The sequence below is a fragment of the Haliaeetus leucocephalus genome, unplaced genomic scaffold (genome assembly GCF_000737465.1).
Source record: "Haliaeetus leucocephalus isolate CR32 unplaced genomic scaffold, Haliaeetus_leucocephalus-4.0 Scaffold195, whole genome shotgun sequence".
NCBI classification, from domain to species: Eukaryota; Metazoa; Chordata; class Aves; order Accipitriformes; family Accipitridae; genus Haliaeetus; species Haliaeetus leucocephalus.
Genome location: NW_010972631.1, coordinates 6,468,048 through 6,490,359, shown reverse-complemented (window position 1 = coordinate 6,490,359; position 22,312 = coordinate 6,468,048). Strand labels below are relative to the sequence as shown.

General features: G+C 37.7%; 1 protein-coding gene across 4 annotated transcripts in view; it reads left to right on the top strand.

The window, feature by feature from the left end:
• The first annotated feature begins 236 nt into the window (after positions 1-236).
• MYO6 (myosin VI) overlaps positions 237-22,312 on the top strand; it is a 79,599-nt gene continuing 57,523 nt past the window's right edge. For 3 of the 4 annotated variants that reach the window (XM_010565768.1, XM_010565767.1, XM_010565764.1), the window contains exons 1-8: positions 255-371; positions 6,524-6,593; positions 11,552-11,625; positions 13,724-13,853; positions 14,854-14,959; positions 16,870-16,925; positions 19,172-19,269; positions 21,075-21,239. In XM_010565768.1, coding sequence (XP_010564070.1) covers positions 255-371; positions 6,524-6,593; positions 11,552-11,625; positions 13,724-13,853; positions 14,854-14,959; positions 16,870-16,925; positions 19,172-19,269; positions 21,075-21,239 — 816 coding nt within the window. Of the gene's footprint in view, positions 372-6,523; positions 6,594-11,551; positions 11,626-13,723; positions 13,854-14,853; positions 14,960-16,869; positions 16,926-19,171; positions 19,270-21,074; positions 21,240-22,312 lie in introns of all 4 variants that reach the window. The other variant, XM_010565766.1, reaches the window with a different exon arrangement.

Sequence of the window (22,312 nt, the reverse complement as noted above, 5' to 3'; positions counted from 1 at the left end):
TTCTCCATACTTAAGTCTGAGTGTGTCCTCTGCAAGCAAAGCATCATGGGGTGGAAAAAGGCTGGAAGAATCTTGTCCTGACAGACTGGCTCCAGTCTGCAGACTGGTTCCTTCCACGCTGAATAATAGGAATAAACATAATAAACTTAAGTTTGTATAGTGAATCCTGATAGCCTACTAAATTTGTATACAATTTTTTTTTTGTTTAATTTTTTTTTTTTTTTTCTTACAGGAAATACTGGATAGATCCCACAATGGAGGACGGGAAGCCCGTCTGGGCTCCACACCCAACTGATGGGTTTCAGATGGGGATGATTGTGGACATTGGCACTGACAACTTAACTATTGAACCTTTGAATCAGAAAGGCAAGGTAAGCCTCTCACAAACAAAGGAACAGAGAAAAACCTTACAAAAACTATTTTACATGTAGGCCAAATCTTTGCCAATATCTACAATTACATGCAGCCTGAAGGAGTGGAAAATCAGTTTTCTGTTCTAAGTTTGGCTAAGGATCTTTGTTTAGCTTTAGCTTACCTTGCAAGTGAAACATCCCACTGATAAGAAGAGCATGCTTTCTGCCAGTTATCTGCATGTGCATTGAGTATGTGCTTGTCAAACAGAGGAGGATTGAATCTTCGTAGCCATTTGATTCAGTGCTGTATACCTTATTTTTCTAAATTAGAGACTGATTAAGAATCTACTGTTGAGATTAGCTTCTCTCTTTTCCCTTACATGCATAGACAGTGTCCTACAGGGGTGTGCTAGGCTTTGTCTTAGATTAGACACCTTACTGTTAGATTGATGGAGATTGAGAGATGAATTCTGTTACCTCAGGTACCCTGAGTAACATGATGTCAAACAAAGGTCCTATGGAATTGTTACATCAAATTAAAGGCAAAATAAATGTAATTTTAAAATGAAGTCCTAATTCATTCTAATTAGTGTGTTCCAACTGCTTCATTTATCATGACATCTTTCAGATTCAGTATGTTGTAATTAAATGTCAGTTTATACAGGAAGCACCTTGTATCTATCTATTATCCTAATTCAGATGGTCAGCATCCTGGTTTTTACTAGCTGGAATAAGATCAAACGCTGTTTTAGAAGTTGTGATTTTGGTCTTTGTGAATATGTGATATGTGCCCTTTCTAATAATTTTGTCCTTTCTGTATCTTCAGGCATGGAAAAGGCAAAATGTTTTTTGTAGCTTCTTTTTTCATGTCAACAATAGCAGAGAATGCCTTGTCACAGGTCAAAAGGTTATGCAGCAGTCCTTCCTTTGGGGGGAATGTTTATAGGCTTTTTTTCTTCTACATCTTGGAGAGGAAGTTGATTTTGCTTTCCTTAAAAATACAAAGCACTGATTTTTGTGTGTGAGTGAGAAAGTCTGTAGGTTTAATAGCAGTAGTATGCATTCTTCAGTCTGTGGAAGAGCAAAATTACTCAGACAAGAATATTAAATATTCCAAACCTATGGCTAAGTAGTCTTTAACTGACTTAAACTATTTTGACCCCCACTGCTATTTCTGTTTATATCCCCAAATGGTTCTGATGTGATAAAGAGCAAAGGCTGATGTGATAAAGAGAAGAAGGCGCTATACTGAAACAGAAACAAGCAATAAGGAGATCCCCGAGCCGCTGTTTATTTCTAACATATGCTCCTTTCAGGGAGGGTTTTTTTGGGTTTTTTTTTTTTTGTGTGTGAAAACAAAAAATGATCCTAAAATACAAATATTTCACTTCATGGTTTACAACAATCTCTTTGTCTAGAAAGTTTGTTACTCTGCTGTTGGCTGTTTTCCTGAATTGACCAGATCAATTAAGGGCCTAATGCTCACTCATTTAAGGGAACAAACTTCACAGTTTAAATACCATAGAGATTATGGTCCTATATTTCTAATTATCAGACTTCCTTATATTAATAGAGGTGGAGTAAAACATTTTCTTGTTTACCTTCTCAGTCCTTTCAAGGTGTCATTGATTTCTTTTTATAGTGAAATGTTTCTCATTGGTTTTTGTCTTTTTAAGAAGACTGTTCTTGTGTGCTTAGACCATTAATTTGAAGTAGTCAACATTAATACCCATTATTATCAACTTTGTTTACTTAAAGTGATAGTTCAAAAGTATTCTTCAGTAAGAAGGAGTGATCCAGCAGCTCCGGAGTTGCTCATGATAATTACAGGGAGGAGAGGAGTAACCTGATCTTGTAAACCTATCCGGGCAGTGTAACTTATTATTATTTTTTAATCTGGGTCATTAACATGTCATATGCATTCTCTGTAGGTGCTGGTAGCTTACCAGAGATCACAGGCTGAAAAGGAAATGTATATGCATATGTTTGATTATTCCCTTTTATACCACTTAATGGTTAATTAAAATATGTTGTTACGAACTGCAATAAATGCTGCAAGGCAGCAGTTTCATGATGTCTGAAAATCTTCCCTCCCTTCCCCACTGGTAGCTAGCTCTGGCGTTGCAGAGTGGCCCGCTCTCAGCTCTGCGTGCCAAGCTGTGCATGACAGAGCAAATGAGGTCACAGAACAGATCCACCTTAAAAATGAAGAAGTGGGAAGTTTTCAGGTTGGTGGCAAGCAGCGGCAGGAGGACGGAGGACCTGAGGCCAGCGTGGCCGTAGATTGCTTTCTATTATGAAACCAAGTTACCCAGTCCAGACTGGGTGAAGGTAGTTGGCCAACACACCGATTTACTTAAAAACCAGCAATAGCAATTTTGGGTACGGCAGCCCATACAGAGTTAACAACAGCATTTACATTTCTGCGCAGAGGCTGGGTGTCTAAAGAGAGGTGGGGATCTGAGTCACCCAGCCTGCGCTGTACAAAGAAGAGTGATCCAAGCTGCAGGAGCACGTTATCGGAACAGAGGATGCACGTGTTGCACGATGGGAGCTACTCCCTGAAAACTAGATCATTGGCTTAAAAGGCTGGTAAATGCCATGACTAGAAAGAAAATGGAGAAACTGGAGAGTGGTTTGCTAGTGAGTGTGGTCCCACCTAGGGCTGGAGCGCTGCCCTGAGAATGGGCTCCGAACCGGACCGGAGTGCCAGGGCTCGCAGCCCTGGCGTGTGTCCCACCAGCAGTTGCACGCTGGTGTACAAGGACGGAGGTGGGTAGAAAGGCAGCCAGGTGTTAAGCAAAACTAGTATTGTGTTAACACTTGGAGTGTACTTTTCTGAACTTACTGGGAACCCTAACCACAGATCCTGTTGCATATATTTTTATTTTATTGTGTTGCTTAATGCTGTAACAGGGAGGAGGCAGATGACAGTGCAGTTGCCAAATGGGGAATTTACTCTTTTCCTGGAGGTAGCAAATCTAAGTAAAGCAATCAGGGAGCAATGCCTCAGGGGGACTTGCACCGTGAGCTGCCATCCCGGGATCCTCGTGGCACTGAGGAGTGGGGGTCAGGAATTTCCTAGAGCATCAGCAGCGATGAGTTTCGGGCAGCCTTTGGGAAGGCGTGTGGTGCTGCAGGCAGGCACTGACACCCCTCCTGCCCTCAGCTGAGAGGCACCTGGTGGCTCTGTGCCAGTTCTGAAGGGTCATGGAGGGCTTTATGGGGCACCTACTCTGGTATGCTGTGAATAACCAGAAAGGTATTTTCCTGGGCTAAGTATAAATGAATAAATGTACTTTGAAAGTAAGGATCAGAATGTCCAAAGTTCAGTGTTTCAAGCTAAGGGTTTTTTTTTTTTAGCAGTGAGCGCAGCTTGCTTGCGCAAATGAGACATGTTCTTGTCTGTCTTACGCACTGTTTGTACTACTTTAGGTTGGTTTGTGAAATACGGCTGAGAGTAGTCTCCTGTCTGTATCTGGAAGGCATGGTTACACATATTGGATTACATGGTAGAAAGAAGATCCTGCTTGAATGGAAAGATATCTTTTTTCACTCATCTAGTTTCTGGGAGAATAGTTAAGATTGCCATTGGATTTCAAGGGCTGCTTCATTACAAAGAGGAAAAAAAAACCTCTGCAAAAAACCCTAAACCTTATGTTTTGCCTCCTGAGACCACTTTAGTGTCTCATAAGATTAAATATCCTTTCCATTTTCTTAGAACAAGTTTGTTTTAATGCACAAGTCTTCCACCAAATGCCTGAAGTGTTTTCTCCTTACAATAAATGTTTAAAAAAAAAAAAATGGGACAACATAGTAAAGAATTTCTTTGGGTATTTTTTTATTGATAGACCTGGGATACCTTGCCCATTTTCCTATTTAATATATTAGATTTTAACAGTAACTGGCAATACTCGGAGCTCTGCACATCTAGCTAACGTACTTACCTACGTAACAAGTAATCACCTTACGTAAAGCAGTAGTCCAACTGTGACATACAGGAGTGAAATTCTTCGTTGTCATAGTTGAAGCTGGGCTTCATGTTCTGATCTAAAAAAGTCCAGCAGAAAAACAGCAGCTTTCAGATAAGTCTTCTTGACATTGCTTGTTTGTTTTATCACTTCTGAAATATTCTAGAAATTAATTCACAATTCATATTGAGTGAAAAAATGGAGGACATAATACAGTATGAATTCTCATTATTTTTTTTCATTGAAAGTTATCTTGGATCAGAATCCTGAGTGGTGAGGACATTGAAAAAGCCCCATCTTTCTCTTCTGGGATAGATCTGGTATGGCTGGCTTTAGACCCATGAAACGTTAAAGTATCAGAGATCTATGAAGAGTTACAGAATAGCTTGGTATCACATTCATTCTCTCCTGTGAAAAAAATTCTGTCCTTGCTAGTGGCTAAACTTGGGTTACACATCAGCAGACAAGAACAAGAAGTGAAGTTAGATTTTTCGTGAAGCCGGTCATGCTCTTTTTAAACTTTTCCACTGTTTCATGTACAGTGAACTGATTACATGGGAAACTGTTGTTTTCAAATATATCTTTACCCAACAAGATACACTTTTATCACTGACAGACTTGCAGAGGAAATTATTAGGATAATATGTTCTAACTGCAATATTGTGAGGGGGAGTAAAGGAGGGGGAATCTCTGCCCTGCTAAAACTCTGAATAGCAGCTGGCAACTTTCTGAGGTATGTAAAGATGTTCAGGTCCTCCACAACTCCACCAAACTTCCATAAAGGATATTTTGGAGGAAGTTGGTCTGATGGACAGTCAGATGTTCCGTCATCGAGCAGCTCCATTTCCCTTAGGAAAGCTGCTTTTGCATGTTGTTCTCCATTAGATCCTGATAAGGTGATGACAAAGTATAATTTATTATGACTACAGATTGCATACTTTGATATCCCTTCCCTACAAAGTTATCATATAGACTTACTGTTTTCTGACTGGCAGTAATTAGTTCTGCTCCAACATTTTTAACCCTTCCCACTTTGAAGGGAGTTGGAATTTGTGGCTGTTCATGATGGTGTAAGCTGCAAGAGCTCACATATTGTGTCTGTTGTACTGAAGCAAAGATGAAGCAAGTTGCTGTATTTCTCCTAAACTGCCATGTGAGGTGTTTCTCGTGGGACTGTCTTGCTGAGTACAATGTTAAACAAGCAAATGTGTTTGTTTATTAAGGTCATTCTTTAGATCTGGTTGGTTGCCTTTTCAAATTTTGGACTGGACTTCTTGTCTCCATTTCCATGGGGAAAAGGAGACTGTGCCTGCAGCAGCATGGTAGCTATCGTGTTTAATTGGTACAACAGGGTTTTTGTTCATTCATAGGTAGCTCAAACAAGCTATTACTACGGTAAACAAAAAAGTATAATTAAAAACCTACCTCTTACAATAGGTATTTTTGTGCAGATGCTGTAATGTGTGTGCGCTAGGATGTTTTCCTTTCCTTTTTACAACAATATAAGTTATGATTTCTGGAGAATAAAGAAGAAACAAAGTTGCTTTTGTTATGAATTTTTCCAGTTGGAGTGAGCACTTGATAAATGGCTGTTTTGTATAACTGGAATACAAGTGTTGAAGGAAGGTCTTGTTTTACTTTAGTATTGATTTACTGAAGAAAAAAACCCAAGCAACAACCAAAGCTACAGTATTTGGGGATACAGAGGATATTATGTATTGAACATTTATAGTTGAAGTAGGAATGTTTTAAAACAGCGTATGATAATGATAGCACGGTCCTTTAGCTGAACTAATGATTTGGGTTTTATTCTTTGTGCTTCTTTGCAAAACTGAGGAAGTTGTGTGTCCTTTACAATGCTGTTCCCTCTGTAGTACTTTTTTTTATCCTTATTTTTTATATTACACAATATTACAATATTACATGCAATTTTGGAAATGAGCATCAGATATTCTTGCAATAAAATATATATTACAGTGACTGCATTTTTATAATGTAGCGTAGTAATGTAAATGCAGCAGCTCCTATGTGCACCTAGTAACTCAGTAAAATTTCCAGTGCTGAAGTATAAAGCTGGCAACTTCATTTTAAACCACGCACAATTGCAGCGCACTCACTTGTATCATTGCATCAAACATCTTTGAACTATATTTCTATTTTTATGGAATTCTGACAATGTTAATATTTTTCATCTAACAGACTTTCCAGGCTGCTATCAATCAAGTGTTTCCTGCGGAAGAGGACAGCAAAAAGGATGTAGAAGATAATTGTAAGTTACAAATTTTAAAATAAATTACGTATTTGAAGAAAAATCTGCATAGAAGAGAATTTTGTTTCCTTACAAGCTTCCTGTTTCTTCCTTGTACTCTTTGTTTTGCTTCTTTGCTTGAATTTATGTATGACCTCTACTAGTCCTTTAAACTTCTTAAAGTAAGCCCATTTTAAATATAATTTATTGTTTTTTTTAGTTTTCAGTTGAACACTTCAGAGGACCTCATAGTTACCTTATTCCCACACACAACTGTTACTTGACTTCAGATATATATTGAATGTCACCTAACTGCATCAGGATCAACTGCATTCAGCATTATGGGGGTTAACTGTATCTTTTAGAGTGCAGCAAAAGAATTAGTTGCTTTAGCAGCATCCGTATTGTACAGCATTTTCCTGCATGTAACCCATTTCTTAGATAGCATTCCTGTGGAAGTACAGGTAATTGAAAATAAATTTTAAGATAACCTCGCCAAAACTGGAGATGGGAATCTGGACCCATTGGGGCCACTGGAAAAGGAAATAGGTTACAGTGAATTGGATACAGGAGTCCTGCTGGAGAAGGAGTTTTGAGGTGAACTTGTGTAATAAACTTCAGTGTTGATCTGCAGAGCTTTTATTTTGTTAAAAATTTTATAGTTAGATGTGTAGAATCAAATACGGTATTCAAATCTGGGGAGAGGGGAGACACTACCGAGAAAGATGAGCAAGTGCTAGCATCAGATTTTAGAGAACTGTTAAAGAAATACTTTGCTGCTCTTGCTCTGTGTGAGCAAATCGCAGACTCTCCTGTCTTGAAAACCTGATGAAGGCAATTCTTTTACACATTTCCTGTGGTGTTTACTGGCTGGTGAAAATACTGTTAACTTTGTAAATGGTCAGCAAAAGTATCTTCTATTGTTCTTTGTTTAAAATAGAGGCTGGGACTTTGAAAGTTGTTTAGGTGATTCCTGTTTTGGAACAGGGGTTAGTATTTATATCCTGTGACAGGAAATACAGCTGTTACAGCTGCTCCATAAGGAACAAGAAGGTGAAATCTGAGGTTTATGATCTGACTTAGATGGTGCAGTGTCGTTCCAGGTGGAACCAAGCTGGTAGCCTTGTTTCCAGTTGCTTGTGTTTTTGCAAACATTATGTGGGTCGAAACTTTTCAAAGCTGGTATCTGTATTGTCTGCACATGATGATCGTTAGGGAAATGCATTTAATCTGTGCGTCTGCCACAGTGATTTTACTGAGATGTCCAGGCACCTCAGAGTCCTAGTCAGGGGCCTGAAATTTGGAATAAGATTATAGAAATGATTTGAGATTCCAGCAAAGTACTATTCAATTAAGTTAAACCAGTCTTCCCGTCGGAGAGAATGTCTTCTTTCGCTTACTGAGTAAAATATAGAACTTAAAAATGCTTTGTCTGGTAATCCTTTCTGTATTAAACATTATTTTGAGACTTTTCTAATGTATTTTCACTTCTTGTTCACTAGCTGAGATTTATCTCCAGGATGTGTGAAAGCCCAGTTCATTTTCCTCTCTGTCAGAGAGCATTTGTGCTGAGCATCATTGACATTTAAGAAGAAACTTTATAAAATACTGAGTGCTTTCAGTCTCGCCTTATAATATTCTTCTGAAAAATCCTGAAAAACTAGTTAATAATACACTTACTATTCCAACCTATGCTTTAGTGATTAACTCCCTTCTAGGAAGCAATTTGCTGAATATTGCTTTTTGCACCCTTAGTCTTCCTTATTCCAAATGCACTAGCTGCAAGAGACACCTTTTTGAGAATCTAGCCCTTCCTCAAATGTGAATTTTCAGTAAATATTGCAAACAGTACAGAGACAAAGCATTTACTTCCTTTTTCTTTTTCTTTTTTTTTTTTTTTTTTTTGTGATTCACACTCTTCTTCTGCCCCCACTGAACCCTGCTCAATTTTGGGGGCTTGTCACCATATGTGGAATTTGTATTTTTTTTTATGGCCAAGAAAAAGGTTTTTGTTTTTTTTAATTTCTGTGGTGAAACAATTTTAAAAAAATGAAGGGAGGCAGGTTATCAGATAAGAATCTTAAAAAAAATAGTTCTACAGATGCAGAGCTTTGCAATTACATGGTAAAATTATTTTCCATACAAACCCTGCTTCATTGTGTGCACAGGAGAGCCAGTGTGAGTAAATTTGACATTGGTATTTCCTAGCTTTTAGTGCCTAACTTCACTTCTGTGAACTTTGTGTGTGTGTATAAGTAAACATATGGACTATTAAATGCATATAGATATGTACAGTGGTTATATTTAGGCATGAGCCATATGAATATTCAGAATTCTCTCTCTGGTGACTTCCTTTGCCTCTGGAAATGGATGCCTCTTTTAAAGGATTTATTCTAAATGAGATGCATTTCGAAGTTGCTGACATAAGCCTTAATTTACATGTCTTGAGTGAAGGCTTCGACGTTCCCTCGGGGAGCAAGCTCCCATTATGCATCGAGTCTGCAGGTGTAACTGCTTTAACAAGGACTTGCTAAGAGACTACTGGGGATGCACTGAGATCTGGGGTCCTTTGTTGTTTAGACTTTACCAAGTCTTTATTAGGATGATTAACTGATGACTGTTCCCTTTAAAACATAACACAAACTCTGAGAGGTTCTTATGAAGATAGTCGAGGGAGAGGATCGTTTCTTTAAGCGTATGTAGACAGTTACTATATAGTAGTTTTTGAACTCAATACTGAGAATCCAAATGACTTAAAAAAAAATCAGCAAACTTCAAATGTTAACACTCTGCCCCCACACCCTCGCCCCAAGCATACACAGGGGGAGAAGGAGATTTTAAACTTTGATTAGAGCAAGCAGGAGTTTCTGCTTGTGGCCCATTTCCTCGTCATGTCTCTTTGTCTTGGGATGACCATGTTAAAAAAAGGTGAAGGTGGAAAAAGGTCTGTGGAGGCAGACCTGCGGTTTGTGGTCCCGGCGCCATTTTCTGGGCTGCGCGGAGCGGCCTGGGTGAGCCTGGGGAGGGGAGGAGGAGAAGGCCCGCGGCGCAGCGCCGGCTGCCTGCCCATCGTTGCCTCACGTAATGGCGACCGTGCGGTTACGTAGCTCTGCTGGGGCGGCCGGGGAGAGGCCATGGTGGTTGGGGCCAGCCTGCTGCTTCACGGCAGTGTCGTGCGCGGGCCCGATTTCAAGGCCTTTGTGATCCGAAGGGAGATTTTGCTTTGCGTAAAGCTAAAGCACACCTCGTGTGCCTTTGCCAGCACGGGGATGTGCGCGCAAGGGATTTTGCGGAGGAGGATGCTTTCTTCTAAGCAACCCAGAAGTTGCAGGGTCCTTTGAGAAGCATGAACGATGCCAACCATTTGAAGCAAAGCTGTATTTAGTCATGTAATGGAAGGAAGGGCTGTTGTTCAGTGGAGCTACGCAAGCGAGAGGGAGGCTGGAAATAGCTGCTGAACCTGCCTGTGCCTCACGCTGAGCTGGTATAGGTGGTGGGAGGCACGAGCCACTCCTCGGTCCGCTGTGGAAGGAAGGGTAAACGAAAGACGAGATTCCAAACGAGATTGGAAACGAAAACACAGATGCTATTGAGAAGCTTGTGTTATCCTTCGCCAGTATCTTTTGGTTCAGCAGGAGGAGCATTGAAGGAGATGTTAAGAGCTGCTTGCTGAGCTTCAGGCGTCCTTGCAGGGCAAGGTGGCTGGGCAGGTTGACTTAAGGTCCTAAGAACCAGCAGCCCTTCTTGCGCATTTGTGTAAATAAGTTGGAGTGCATTTTTCTCTGCTGGAGCCCTTGAGAAAGGGCATCGGTTCAACTTGGTTCAAGTTGAGAAACAGCTTTGTTGGTCATTATAGATGAGAGGTACATATGTGGCCCTCACGTGAGGTGCGGGGTAGCAGTTACAATTACAGGCATAGTAGTCAGATGTATACAACTTTTTAAGTGGTGCTAATACGGTAAGGTTTACCAGTATGGTAGTCAGTCAGTTGTAACTAGACAAAATAGTGTTGTGCATTTGAATTTTAAGTGGTGTGAAAAAGAGGATTGAGCATATTTGAAAATGCAGACTGTGTAGCGAGTAGTGCCCTCAGTTGTTTTTAATATTGTTACAATGGGAACTGGTAATGACCTCTGTAATTAAGGCTGCTAAGACTTTCCAGTGCTTTACAGCTGAAAACAAGGACCAGCTTTGCCAGAATGTGAACCCATACGGCCTGAAGCTTTCTGTGGGTGCCCGCTCGCTGCCTTCAGCGGCCACCTTGTAACATTTCAGCAGAGTTGGTTCAGTTATTTTATATTAACAAGCTAAGGAGAAAAATAAAGCTAGGTATTGTTGTGTTAATGGTTTTTTTTCCCCTAACAGTTTCTTTGAGGAGGCCTAGTAGCAACAAAATTCAGAATTGAAATACAAAAGGTTGCGTTGGTGCCTGGTGTTGCAATGATGCCTGCTGCCGCCTCTAGACAGTATTTCTCAGTTGAATCAGTGAATATAAACATCTAAAAATCACTAGGAGCCAGCAGTTATTCTAAACATCAGTTAGGTGGCATTACCCTGGGGATACTGTGGCCGAGACTGGAGAGGGGAGCTGGAAGGAAGGAAAGAGTTGGCGATTTTGGTAGGCACCAGTTTCTGTGCTTACGGGCCGGCATGGTTGGAGATACACCGTGTTTGTCTGAGGCTGGTAAAAGGGAGCTCATGCTGAGCAGGGCCTGTGTTGAGACTCCTGGAGTCTGACACTTTGTTGAGCAACTTTCTGTAACTCCAGTTGTACAGTAAAGAGCAGTTCTATGCTTTTTAAAGCGTATATTGAGTCAGCAGTTATGCCTCAACACAGTATAAAGAAATCATTGATAGGATTAAACTGTAAGGAAAGAGAGGGGAAGTAAAATTCTCCTTACTCCTAAGATTTAGTTTTTCAGCTGTACACCAAAGTAGTCCTGAGCTCTTAATGGTATACAATTGTCTTTTACTTGCAGGTTCCCTTATGTATTTAAATGAGGCCACTCTCCTTCACAATATCAAAGTTCGGTACAGTAAGGACAGAATTTATGTAAGTATTACGTGTCATGACAACCAGTCTAATGATAGATGTCCTTTCAAATAATCAACAAAATAAGCGTTTCCAATTCTGTTTTTTCCTATAACAGAAACTAAACAGAAGTGGTAACATTGGAAGGTTAGGAGGTTTTAGGCCGCCTTTTTTTTTTTTTTTTCCTTTCCATCTTATACCTTGTTTGAGATCTGAATCACATTAATCACATTAATATTAGCTGATTTCTACCAGGCAGAGCAGTAGATTTTTCTCTAGGTGACTGTTCATGTGCAACCATAGCACAACATTGTATCACAAAGGTCTGTTCCTTCAGGTAACTTAGTTTGCCAGTAGAGTACCTGTTAACAAAGATGGTTTTCTTTCTTCATTATTTTTGAACGAAGCAAACAGGTGCCGTCTTTGACACCTCCTAGCTCAGATGTCCATCTTAATCTTTTATATTGCTATCAAATTGCCTAATTGTAGTTAATGAATTCTGACTAAATTACATTTTGTCCTTGCCATCTGCCCGGACACTGACAGCTGTGAAATAGTAGAAAGATAACAGTTTCTTTCTTCCTTGTTTTTTTTTTCTAATAGAAAGCTGGCTAGTGATAATATGAAACAGTTCTACATATTTTCTAAGTGTCTGTGTAAAAATAATCAACTTTTGTGTTAGCATACTGTTCTAAAATTAATTGGAGTTAAAACCTTTATATATATGTATATATACATAAAGAAAGTATAGTTGTTTTCCTTTGTTGCAGTTAATTTTACTAGCTATAAATTCTTTATGGCTCAAGAACAAACACCAGCTTTAAAATAAATAAATAAAAAAGGCCATTTGAACACTGTTCTGGAAAAATAATAATTAAAAAAAAAGGCAAGCAAAAAAACCTCAAAGGAAGTAAAATTCTAAAACTGAACTGGTTATGAGGTAGGGTAGTATTTAGCTTCATAAAGCCTTTCTTTATTTTAAACAAATACTACTAATATGTTGTCTTGAGCAGGTGTATTTTCAGGGGGGAGGGGAGGGGTGAGGAAGGTTTGATTTATATTTTAACTACCTTTCCCTTGTAACTTTAAGATACAGTTTGAACCAACAAATTCTTTTTGCTTTTTGTTTAATGCTAGTTAACAGTATTTGTCTTGTCACTAAAACTAATGTTAGTTCTTGCAGCTCTTGAAGAATTCTGTGCATATGTTTTCCTTCAGTGAAATAAGTGTTGAAAATAGAAACATCTAAAAAAATTCATATATTGTGTTTGATCCAGCCTTCTATCAACATACCATGATAGTGTCCAAATTTCTGTTGTCTAGGGATATGCTTAGTAACAACAAGCATTTCAAGCTGAAGGTTTATCTGCTTTTCTTCAGACCTTTTCCTGAAAATCTTTTTTTCTGTGATTCAGGCATCTGTTCTTCCTTGCATGTAATCTGGCCATTATAACCAAGCTATGAAAGGTGGTTTTTTTTCAGAAACCTTAAAAAACTTATCTTCAGTCTTCCTTATCCTATGGAAAGGTAAAAAGCAGTCTGGGTTTGAGATTCTTCTCAAATTCCTTCTCTGTGAGAGTACAGTTGCATTCTGTATTTCTCACTGTGGAAGCAGCCATAGCTAATTTCTCTCGGCTGAATGCTTTTATTGCCTGGTTTGAGCGCGTTTCCAGGCCGGATTCTGTCAGTCCTTCCTGCTGAGTTGCTTCCGTTAGATACTGAAAAATTGTTGTCCTCACTGGAGGAGAGTGCATTATGCTAGCCAGGAGCTTAGTTTATTCACTTTTGACGAGGAGGTTGTGGTGTCTCATCCTTGATCCAGTAACTCGGACAATAGGAAATAATTTAAAAGGAGATTGGGTGAAAGGTCAAATTCAGGACATGCTCCACAGCTCAGTGGCTAGGAAATTCTCCTGAGAAGTGCTTTTTCATAGAAGTCCTGAGAAGGTAATTAGAGGAACTCTGAAAACGTATCCGTTCTTGTATCTGCATTAACTGGAGAGAACTCTAAATGTAATTGTTATACTTAGGCTATGGTCTTCAATAGTAATAGAAAATTGCTGTTAACGATTTGGTTGGATACCAGCTAATAGTTTTCTGTTAATTGTTATTTTCACAGACCTATGTAGCCAACATTCTTATTGCAGTGAATCCGTATTTTGATATACCTAAGTTTTATTCTTCAGATACTATTAAAAAGTACCAGGGTAGATCACTTGGAACGTTGCCACCACATGTTTTTGCTATTGGTATGTATTGAGTCTGTATTTGTCTTTTACAAAACAAACATTAAATACTTTGCAGTTACACACAAAATGCCACCTGTAACTAATTAATTTGCTTTTAACTGTTAAATTAAAACCACTCATTGCTAAAATTGCAAAACCTCTCATCCTTGATATGCAGTTTGGAGAACTTGGAAATTAGCAACCCTAGCAACCCTGTTGCTATTATTCTGTACCTCCACTGTTTTATGTCTAAGCAGTTTAAATATAATTTACAACCATTAAAAAAAATAAAGTTCAGATTTTAAAAGTGAAGAATGACATAATTATGATTGGCACTGTCTTTCAGTGTGGTGATTTCCTTTGCCTTTTATTGCGTTGCCAGATCACATGCACTGTTTCTTTTTATATGCTTGTGTTACAGGCAGAAAGTACATTTAAATGTTATTTACGGGATATACCTGATTTCAGTCACTTTGTTTAAGAAAAAAAAAAATTGGAAACTACAAATCAACCTTTGACTTATTAAAAGCCTTCTCACCGTGTTGCATTATTTTTTGTAATCAAAAGTATAAATAGCTGGGGTTTTAGTACCTTTTGCATAACAAGAAAACTACCCATGTTTTTCCAAGTTTCCTTGTCTCAGATATTACAAAGTGCAACTGAAAGTTTCTCTTTAAAGGACACATTAAAGTAATATTGGTTACAATTTTGTAAATACATTTAATTCAAGAGATTTAGTTCTAGGTGGTGGGTTTTGTTTTATTTTGTCCTGGATATAGTTGAGTAGCTCTTTGTTTTGAAAGACTTTAAGCTCTTACATGTCAGTGTTTGAGGGTGAGCAACTATAATATGATCTAAAGCGAAACAGACTTCAATAAGTTGTGATGCCCTCAATTGTAAAGATTTACTTTTTTATTCCTGAAAATGTTACATTTTAATTTTCGTATTGTAGCTTGACTTTATACTTGCAACTCTCCTGAATATTAATTTTTGTCATGTTTACTGTATTCTTCTTTTTAAGCTGATAAAGCATTCCGTGACATGAAAGTGCTCAAGATGAGTCAGTCCATCATAGTCTCTGGAGAATCAGGAGCTGGCAAGACAGAAAACACTAAATTTGTTTTGAGGTTTGTGCTTTTGGACTAAAGTTATTCACTGAATTTCTTGTGTTGATGCGTTTGGTTGACATACAGACAGAGCAAATTGTAAAGTAATCAGTAGGTTTAAGCCACAATTCAGTAAGATACTTCTACGTACACTTTCATACAAGAAATTCATGGGGTTAAACTTAAATGCTGACATGGTAACATACGGAAATGGCTATATATTCACAGAAACCTTAACTCGGTTGTAGTGACATCATGTAGTAGTTATGGTTTATGATGCAGTCATTATGGTATTGCACATCTGGTATTGTGGTACATAAAAACGTAACTAGGCATTTTAACTGTGTCTTGCAAGACACTGTTGGTTTTGCCATAAATGTGCATTTCTGTGTTTTCCTTGTCTTTGTTTCTTTAGTTTGCTTAAGCATCCAGGGTTTTTAACTCTTGACTTTGAGGTCACTGCAGAGATTCTGTAATATACTTTACCCTAATTTATAGAATAAGATTGAATAATGGGTTTTATTTATTTATTGATGTTCACGTATGACCAATACTAAATCAAGCATATTAAACTACATGGAGGTCATTTTGCTGATATATATCAGCCTTGCTTCCTTTTATATTATTTGAACGTTTTTGACCATATTTGCTTTATACTGTAGCAGCTTTATATCACTCTGGAACAACTGTAACTGGAAAGCACTGCTCCATTAAATTCATTTATATCATAGATGGCCTGATTATCCAGGGAAGCGTGGTGCAGGCAGTGTGAATATGCTCCCTTCCCTGTCTTGTCCTTGTTTCCCAGTATAAATCTTTAATTCCCTTTTCCCTGACATCATGTATTCTCTAATATGTATGTACAGCAGCGGTATTATCTTCCACATCCCATGAGAATTGTCATAGCTGTCTGTCCTTCATACTGCTCTTCTCTGCCCCTGTGCAACCTTTAACAGATAGCTATAAGAATTACTGCAAGATGCTGGTAATGATTTTTACAGGGGACATCCTAACTTTGATCCTGATAAGAGTAAAAAAAAGATGGCAGGCACTGGGAGAGCATCTCCTGAAGAATGCTCTCAAAGGAGGTTATTCTTCTGCTTCATGGCAAAGGAAGTTCTGATTACGTGGCAGACAAATATTGCTGCTGCTACTTCTCCCCACCACTCGCCCCCATGAAGTCCGTGTACAAAACATTGAGTTTTAAAAGCAGGAAGGTTTTTCATTTGTGTGATCAGAAAGCAAAAGGTACTAATACAGCTCTGTTAGTGCCCCTAAATTTTTTTTGGAAGGCCCCATTTTCAGGAACTGTTTTTAACTTGTCCCAGATTTACTTGTGAATTTCCAGAAAGCATGCCCTGTGCGCAGGGGAAAAAAAAAAAAAAAAGCAAGCTGCACTTAGGAGCAAGTATGTTACAGATTTATTTTCAAAGTCTTTCTTCAGTTGCTAAGTTGAATATTACCTTGATTATGCACCTGCAATTTCCTATCTCACTGTCTCCATGTGGGATTTTTATTAACACCGAGAGTTACAAACACAGAAGCTGTATGCATGGAAACAGTATTTAATTCAGGAAATAAATATGAAACCTTATGCATTTACTAAGGTTATTAATAAATACAGATAGTACAGTAATAGTTTCATTATATTTGTATAAAAGTGTAATTTCCATATGCACATCTAGAAGAAATTTCTAGCGTGTCTTGAAGTACTGAAAAAAATCTGAAGTCTGCAAAAATATTTTTGTTTTAACAAAAAAGAAAAGTCAAACTGCATTTATTTTAAAAGATATAGGTATTTGGAACTTGTAAGAAATATGCTTTCCCTTTAGTAAATGGTTAGTAAGTATGGTACAGAGTCATGCAAAATCCTGTTGAATTGAGGCAACCTGACACATGAAAGATACTGATATTTTTATCTTGCTTTACAGGTATTTGACAGAATCCTATGGCACTGGCCAAGATATTGATGATAGAATTGTAGAAGGTATTGAATTTTCTTTAACTGAATTAAAATGCTGATGGTTTAATTTTTATTTATGTATTTATTTATTCAATTTTGAAATGTCAATCAACAGTAACTAAATAAAAGCTAGGATGGAGATACTATCAGACTTCCTAGGGCATCATTTACTAGTAGTTTACCTTGATCCTAAATTCTGAAAACATAATCTTTATTTGTGATTCACTTTATTTTTATTTAGTATAGTGTCACAGTCCTTGATCTAGAAAATGTTTCAGTGTGTGTTTGAGTTGAACTTCACACATGTGTACCCAAGATTGGATTTTATGCTGTATGAAATCTGCAAGGACAAGGTTATGTTCTCATTACTATCTGTTTGTACCAGGAAAGAGTAATCCCTCCTCCTCACCATAAAGTTCTGAAAGTCAGGTAAAGCAGGGAAGTTATTTTAAATTAAGTTTCTAGGTAATTTTTCTGTTAGGTCTTTTTTGTCAGAAAGCACATAATTAGGATTGACGCTTTCATTGTGTCTATCTTTATAATAGGCTCCCAAACTCAGAAGAGACTGCGTTGATCATCCAGTTGAGCCTCTTTAATGTTGCATGCACTTGCTAATTGAACAGAAAATAACGTTTTGAGAAAATATAAATATCTCAAAAAAAACCAACCCTCAGCCAATCTAATATGCCTCGATATATCAGTTTTAGTCCTCTATAGCATATAGTAGATTTATTTTGGAATTTCATTACTCTCTGTCTTTTTCTTAAACCAAGAATTTTTACTTTTGCTTTAAATTTTCTGTTTTCCAATTCAAGCCACTGGATCATTCTACTGGAACTACTGCAGGCTTTAATCTCTTGTTGCTGTAGGTTTGCTTAAACCAATTCCTTAGTGAAATCCACTGTGTGCTAAAGGAACTCGGAAAGTGGCCAGGAGTTGGATAATGCCTGACGCAGTATGCCATAAAATTAATTGGTACTTGTAGGTATTCTTAGAAAAGCTTGGGGTTTTTAATCTAAACCAGCATCTGATGCATGAATTTTGAAGTTTTTTAGGCACAATTTTAATGAGCATGCTTACAGCATATGTATTACTAGAGGAACCTTTAACCTATCTGAAAGACCTCTTGCAATTTGTTTTTATTCATAATATTTTCTTCAAAACTTTTAATATTATGTAGAATACCTGAATAGCTATCAAAGATCTCTTAAGAAGTCAGTTTTGAAAGTCAGATTTGCATTTTCATAAGCTGTAAGTATTAAAAAAATGAAAACCTAGCCAAACCCGAAAAGGTAATGCTGATGTTGTCCTACTAAATCATGCATTATCATCTATAATTTATCCAATCATTGTAGTTATTCCTTCATTCTTTAATTTTTGTAGGACCAGATTTGTAGATGGCTGTCAGTGGAGTTTAAATCTGAGTTTCTGCTCGCTTAGTTTCCAATGCATATTTTTTTAGCTAAAAGCTTTAAAAGATCTTGCACATATTTTCAGTGTTTTATTGTTACTGTGATTCAGTAAATCGGTTTTCTTTGATCTTCAGAGCTAGTAAATGCAGTCTTTCAGAGGCCTTGTGTTTCATAACTACTAGGCATTTTCAGACTGCTTAAACTGTGGATGATGTGTAGAGAGAGATATATATATGTACATGCTTTAGATTGCTGCCACTCTTTCTTTATGTGTTTTAAGGCGCTTGAAAACTGCAGCCGGTAAAAAATAAAATCACTCAATCACTTAATTGACCTAATTTGAAAAGGCATTTTTAATTTGTTTTTGAAATCAACACACTCTTCTAATACATTTTTTTTAATTCCCTAATCAATCTAACATGCTGCATGCATGACATTTAAGTGGCACTTTTGTCTGTGGGATAAGTGGGTAGTTTAGATTTTATGAGTAACAACTCATTGGGAAGTGTCAAATTGTGTGTTGTGTCATATAGTTTATGTATCAGTTATTTACCTACTTGCTATAGACGAATATCACTGAATAATTTTCAGTGCTTGTCTCTGAATTTCTTACAGTATCTATTCAAATACTTTGCAATGTTATGTGATATTTAAGTACTTCATTGTAAGTTCCACCACAGTATATCCAGTACAATTTGCAAAACTGATTATTCCTAATAGCTAATATTTTTCTTTTAATTTTCAAACCTTACGCCCAATAAGTTCACTGAATAATTAGTATGTATTTGTTCTCTCTTTCTTTTTGGTAGTTTATTGATCAAATTTTAACACTTTAAAAATTTTAATTTTTTTAAACAGCAAATCCCCTATTAGAAGCCTTTGGAAACGCAAAGACTGTTCGCAACAACAACAGCAGTCGTTTTGGGAAATTTGTAGAAATTCACTTCAATGAAAAGGTACTGGAATTTTGATCCAGATAACCAGTGTTGATTTTTTTGCCATAAAATGGTAGTGCTAGAGTGGAAGTAGGCTGAATAGACTTATTTATCTTGCACCAAATAGCTACTGTCCTGCTTTACAGATATGATTTGTATTCTATCACCTGGAAAGGAGAACCAAAGCCACACATTACTGTGTCATTACTGGAAGATGGTGGGTCAAGTCAGTAGGAAAATTGCTTCCATGCACAAAAGAATAAAAATTGTTCCCTTCATTGAAAAAAGGCATGTCTAAAGAATAACTTAATTGCTCTTAAGTATTTATGCATTTCCTTAATGTACAAATAAGTGTGAGTTGCATATTAGATATAAACAGATATAAATGTATTTTAATACTTTAAATGAATTATTGATGGTTTTATGTATTTGTATAAAATTTGGGGACCTCACATTACTATTATGTATGTGACAGGAGTCAGGGATTTTTTATTTTTTTTTTCAGAAGTACTATTCACTGCGTAGCTTATGAAAAATGTTCCTTGTTTGGGTGTAGTTTTGCTTGGATAGCATATGCATACACACATTCCACAATTAAGGATGACTGTATAGCTGTCCAGCATGTCCAAGTTCAAGACTTTTGTCGACGATTCTTGTAGAGATTATGTATGTGCCTCCTCATCTTTCTGATTGAGGACATAAACAAATTCTTGCAGTTCTTTCCTGCAGAGTTTAAGCTTATCATCTGGTCTTGAGCTTGTGGTCTTCTCCTAAGTTTTCATCCCTCAGTTTTGTAACTAAACTTCAGATCTTTGGTTAATAGTTTAGATAGTAAAAAGCTAAATTCTTTTAAGGGAGAGGGACTTTATCTGCTGGTCAAGTTCATGTTAATAAACTTATGGAAAGGACCCAAATTTCTACTTGGAATGATGCATTCATGACCTGTCAACTTACCTGTCAACACTTAAATGGTGTTTCAGATTAATTGCTTCAGCTGAAGCAAATAGCACTCAAAGTATCTTCAGAAACTGCTTAAAAGCCTGTTTTGGCTTTCCAGGGCAAGATCAGCCTGTTTACTTGAGCCCCTTTTTTACAAGACTATATACTTCACAAGACTTCACTTCATGGTGACCTTATTAGGTCTGATTTCTCAAAGAAATATAAGTACAGACTGGGGCCTCCTGAATGACTGCATTAGTCAGTAAGCCCTCCTTACTTGCTGTAAGGGCCATAAGCTCAGGAATTTCCTTACTATTAAGATTTGTTTAGACACAAGGAATTTTACCATAGGCCAGATAATAAATGGCTTTCGAAATTTCTGTCAGACTTCCATCTCATAAAAGAAGTGCAAGTGTTTGAAACAAAATGTTTTCTCGTAATTAGTCTGCCTAAGATGTTGCCCAAATATGTATTCTTTAATTTTAACCCTTCCTTCTCCTTTGCAAGAGTCTCAGTGAAATGCAACTAGAGAAGCTTGTAGTAGCCCAGTAATGGCACTTACTGCCGTCCAAAAAGTGTAAGGATGGCTGTAGCAATGCTTCTTGCAGGAACTACTGGAATTCTACCAAGGATTTATGCTTGTTGGGGTGAAGCAGGCCCTTCTTTTAAGAGGAATCTGTGTATATGCAATACATGAGCTGAGGGGAGAAGTTATGGTAAAGGCACTGTTTTCTATGCTCAGTATGTGTTAGGTGTAGATATATTTTAACCTTTGGAGCAGTGTCCGTTGAGCGAGCCATGATCAGACAAATGTAAATTGGAAACTTCTGAATCTCAAATAATCCAAAAAATATTCAGATAATCAGAAAAATATTTTTTTCTCCTAGAACTCGGTGGTTGGTGGATTTGTATCACATTACCTTCTGGAGAAATCTAGGATCTGTGTGCAAGGCAAAGAAGAGAGGAATTACCATATCTTTTACAGGCTTTGTGCTGGTGCTCCAGAAGACATTAGAGAAAAACTGTACCTAAGCTCTCCTGACAACTTCAGGGTGAGTATCAGAGTCAGTGTTTGTAAAGCTTCTCATATTGCCATACATGGATTTTTCATATAGGTCTTAAAATCTGTATTTATTATCTTTGACAGACTCTTTCCTGTTACAAAAATCAGAAGGTTTTTTTTGTTAAATCTATTTGAATCTGAAATAAAGCTGCCTGTCATTTTTCCTTATTGGAAGATTTCCTATACTTTTTCTCTATGTCTTAAAATTGAGGAATCTTTGCTTTTTCCAAAAAAATCCTGTTGCATACCCAGCGGGTAGCAATGTTGTTATGGGATCTTCTGGAGGTGTGAAGGGTGAATTTCTTGGTGGTAGTCTAACTGTTCTGTGGGTAACTCATCTTTTAAGTCCTGAAAACTGCATTTATTTCTTCCTATTCCAACCATGTGTTTAGGAGGACATAGGATTTGTCCCACGATTCTCTCTCTTAAATTATTCTTCCCTTACGCTTCGCACCGAGGATCGGACCACTGTGACAAGGTGGTTGTGTGTGGTGGTTTAACCCCGGCCAGCAACTAAGCACCACACAGCTGCTCACTCACTTCCCCCCCCCCCCAGTGGGGAAAAAGGTAAAACTTGGTTGAGATAAGAACCATTTAATAGAACAGAAAGGAAGAAATGAATAATTATAATAATAACAATAATAAATGACAATAATAGTAATAAAAGAATTGGGATACATAAAACAAGTGATGCACAATGCAGTTGCTCACCACCCGCTGACCGATGCCCAGTTAGTTCCTGAGCAGCGATCCACCCCCCACAGGCCAACTCCCCCCCAGTTTATATATTGGGCATGATATCACATGGTATGGAATATCCCTTTGGACGGTTTGGGTCAGCTGTCCTGGCTGTGTCCCCTCCCAACTCCTTGTGCCCCTCCAGCCTTCTTGCTGGCTGGGCATGAGAAGCTGAAAAATCCTTGACTTAGTCTAAACACCACTCAGCAACAACTGAAAACATCAGTGTGTTATCACCATTCTTCTCATACTGAACCCAAAACATAACACTGTACCAGCTACTAGAAAGATAATTAACTCTATCCCAGCCGAAACCAGGACATT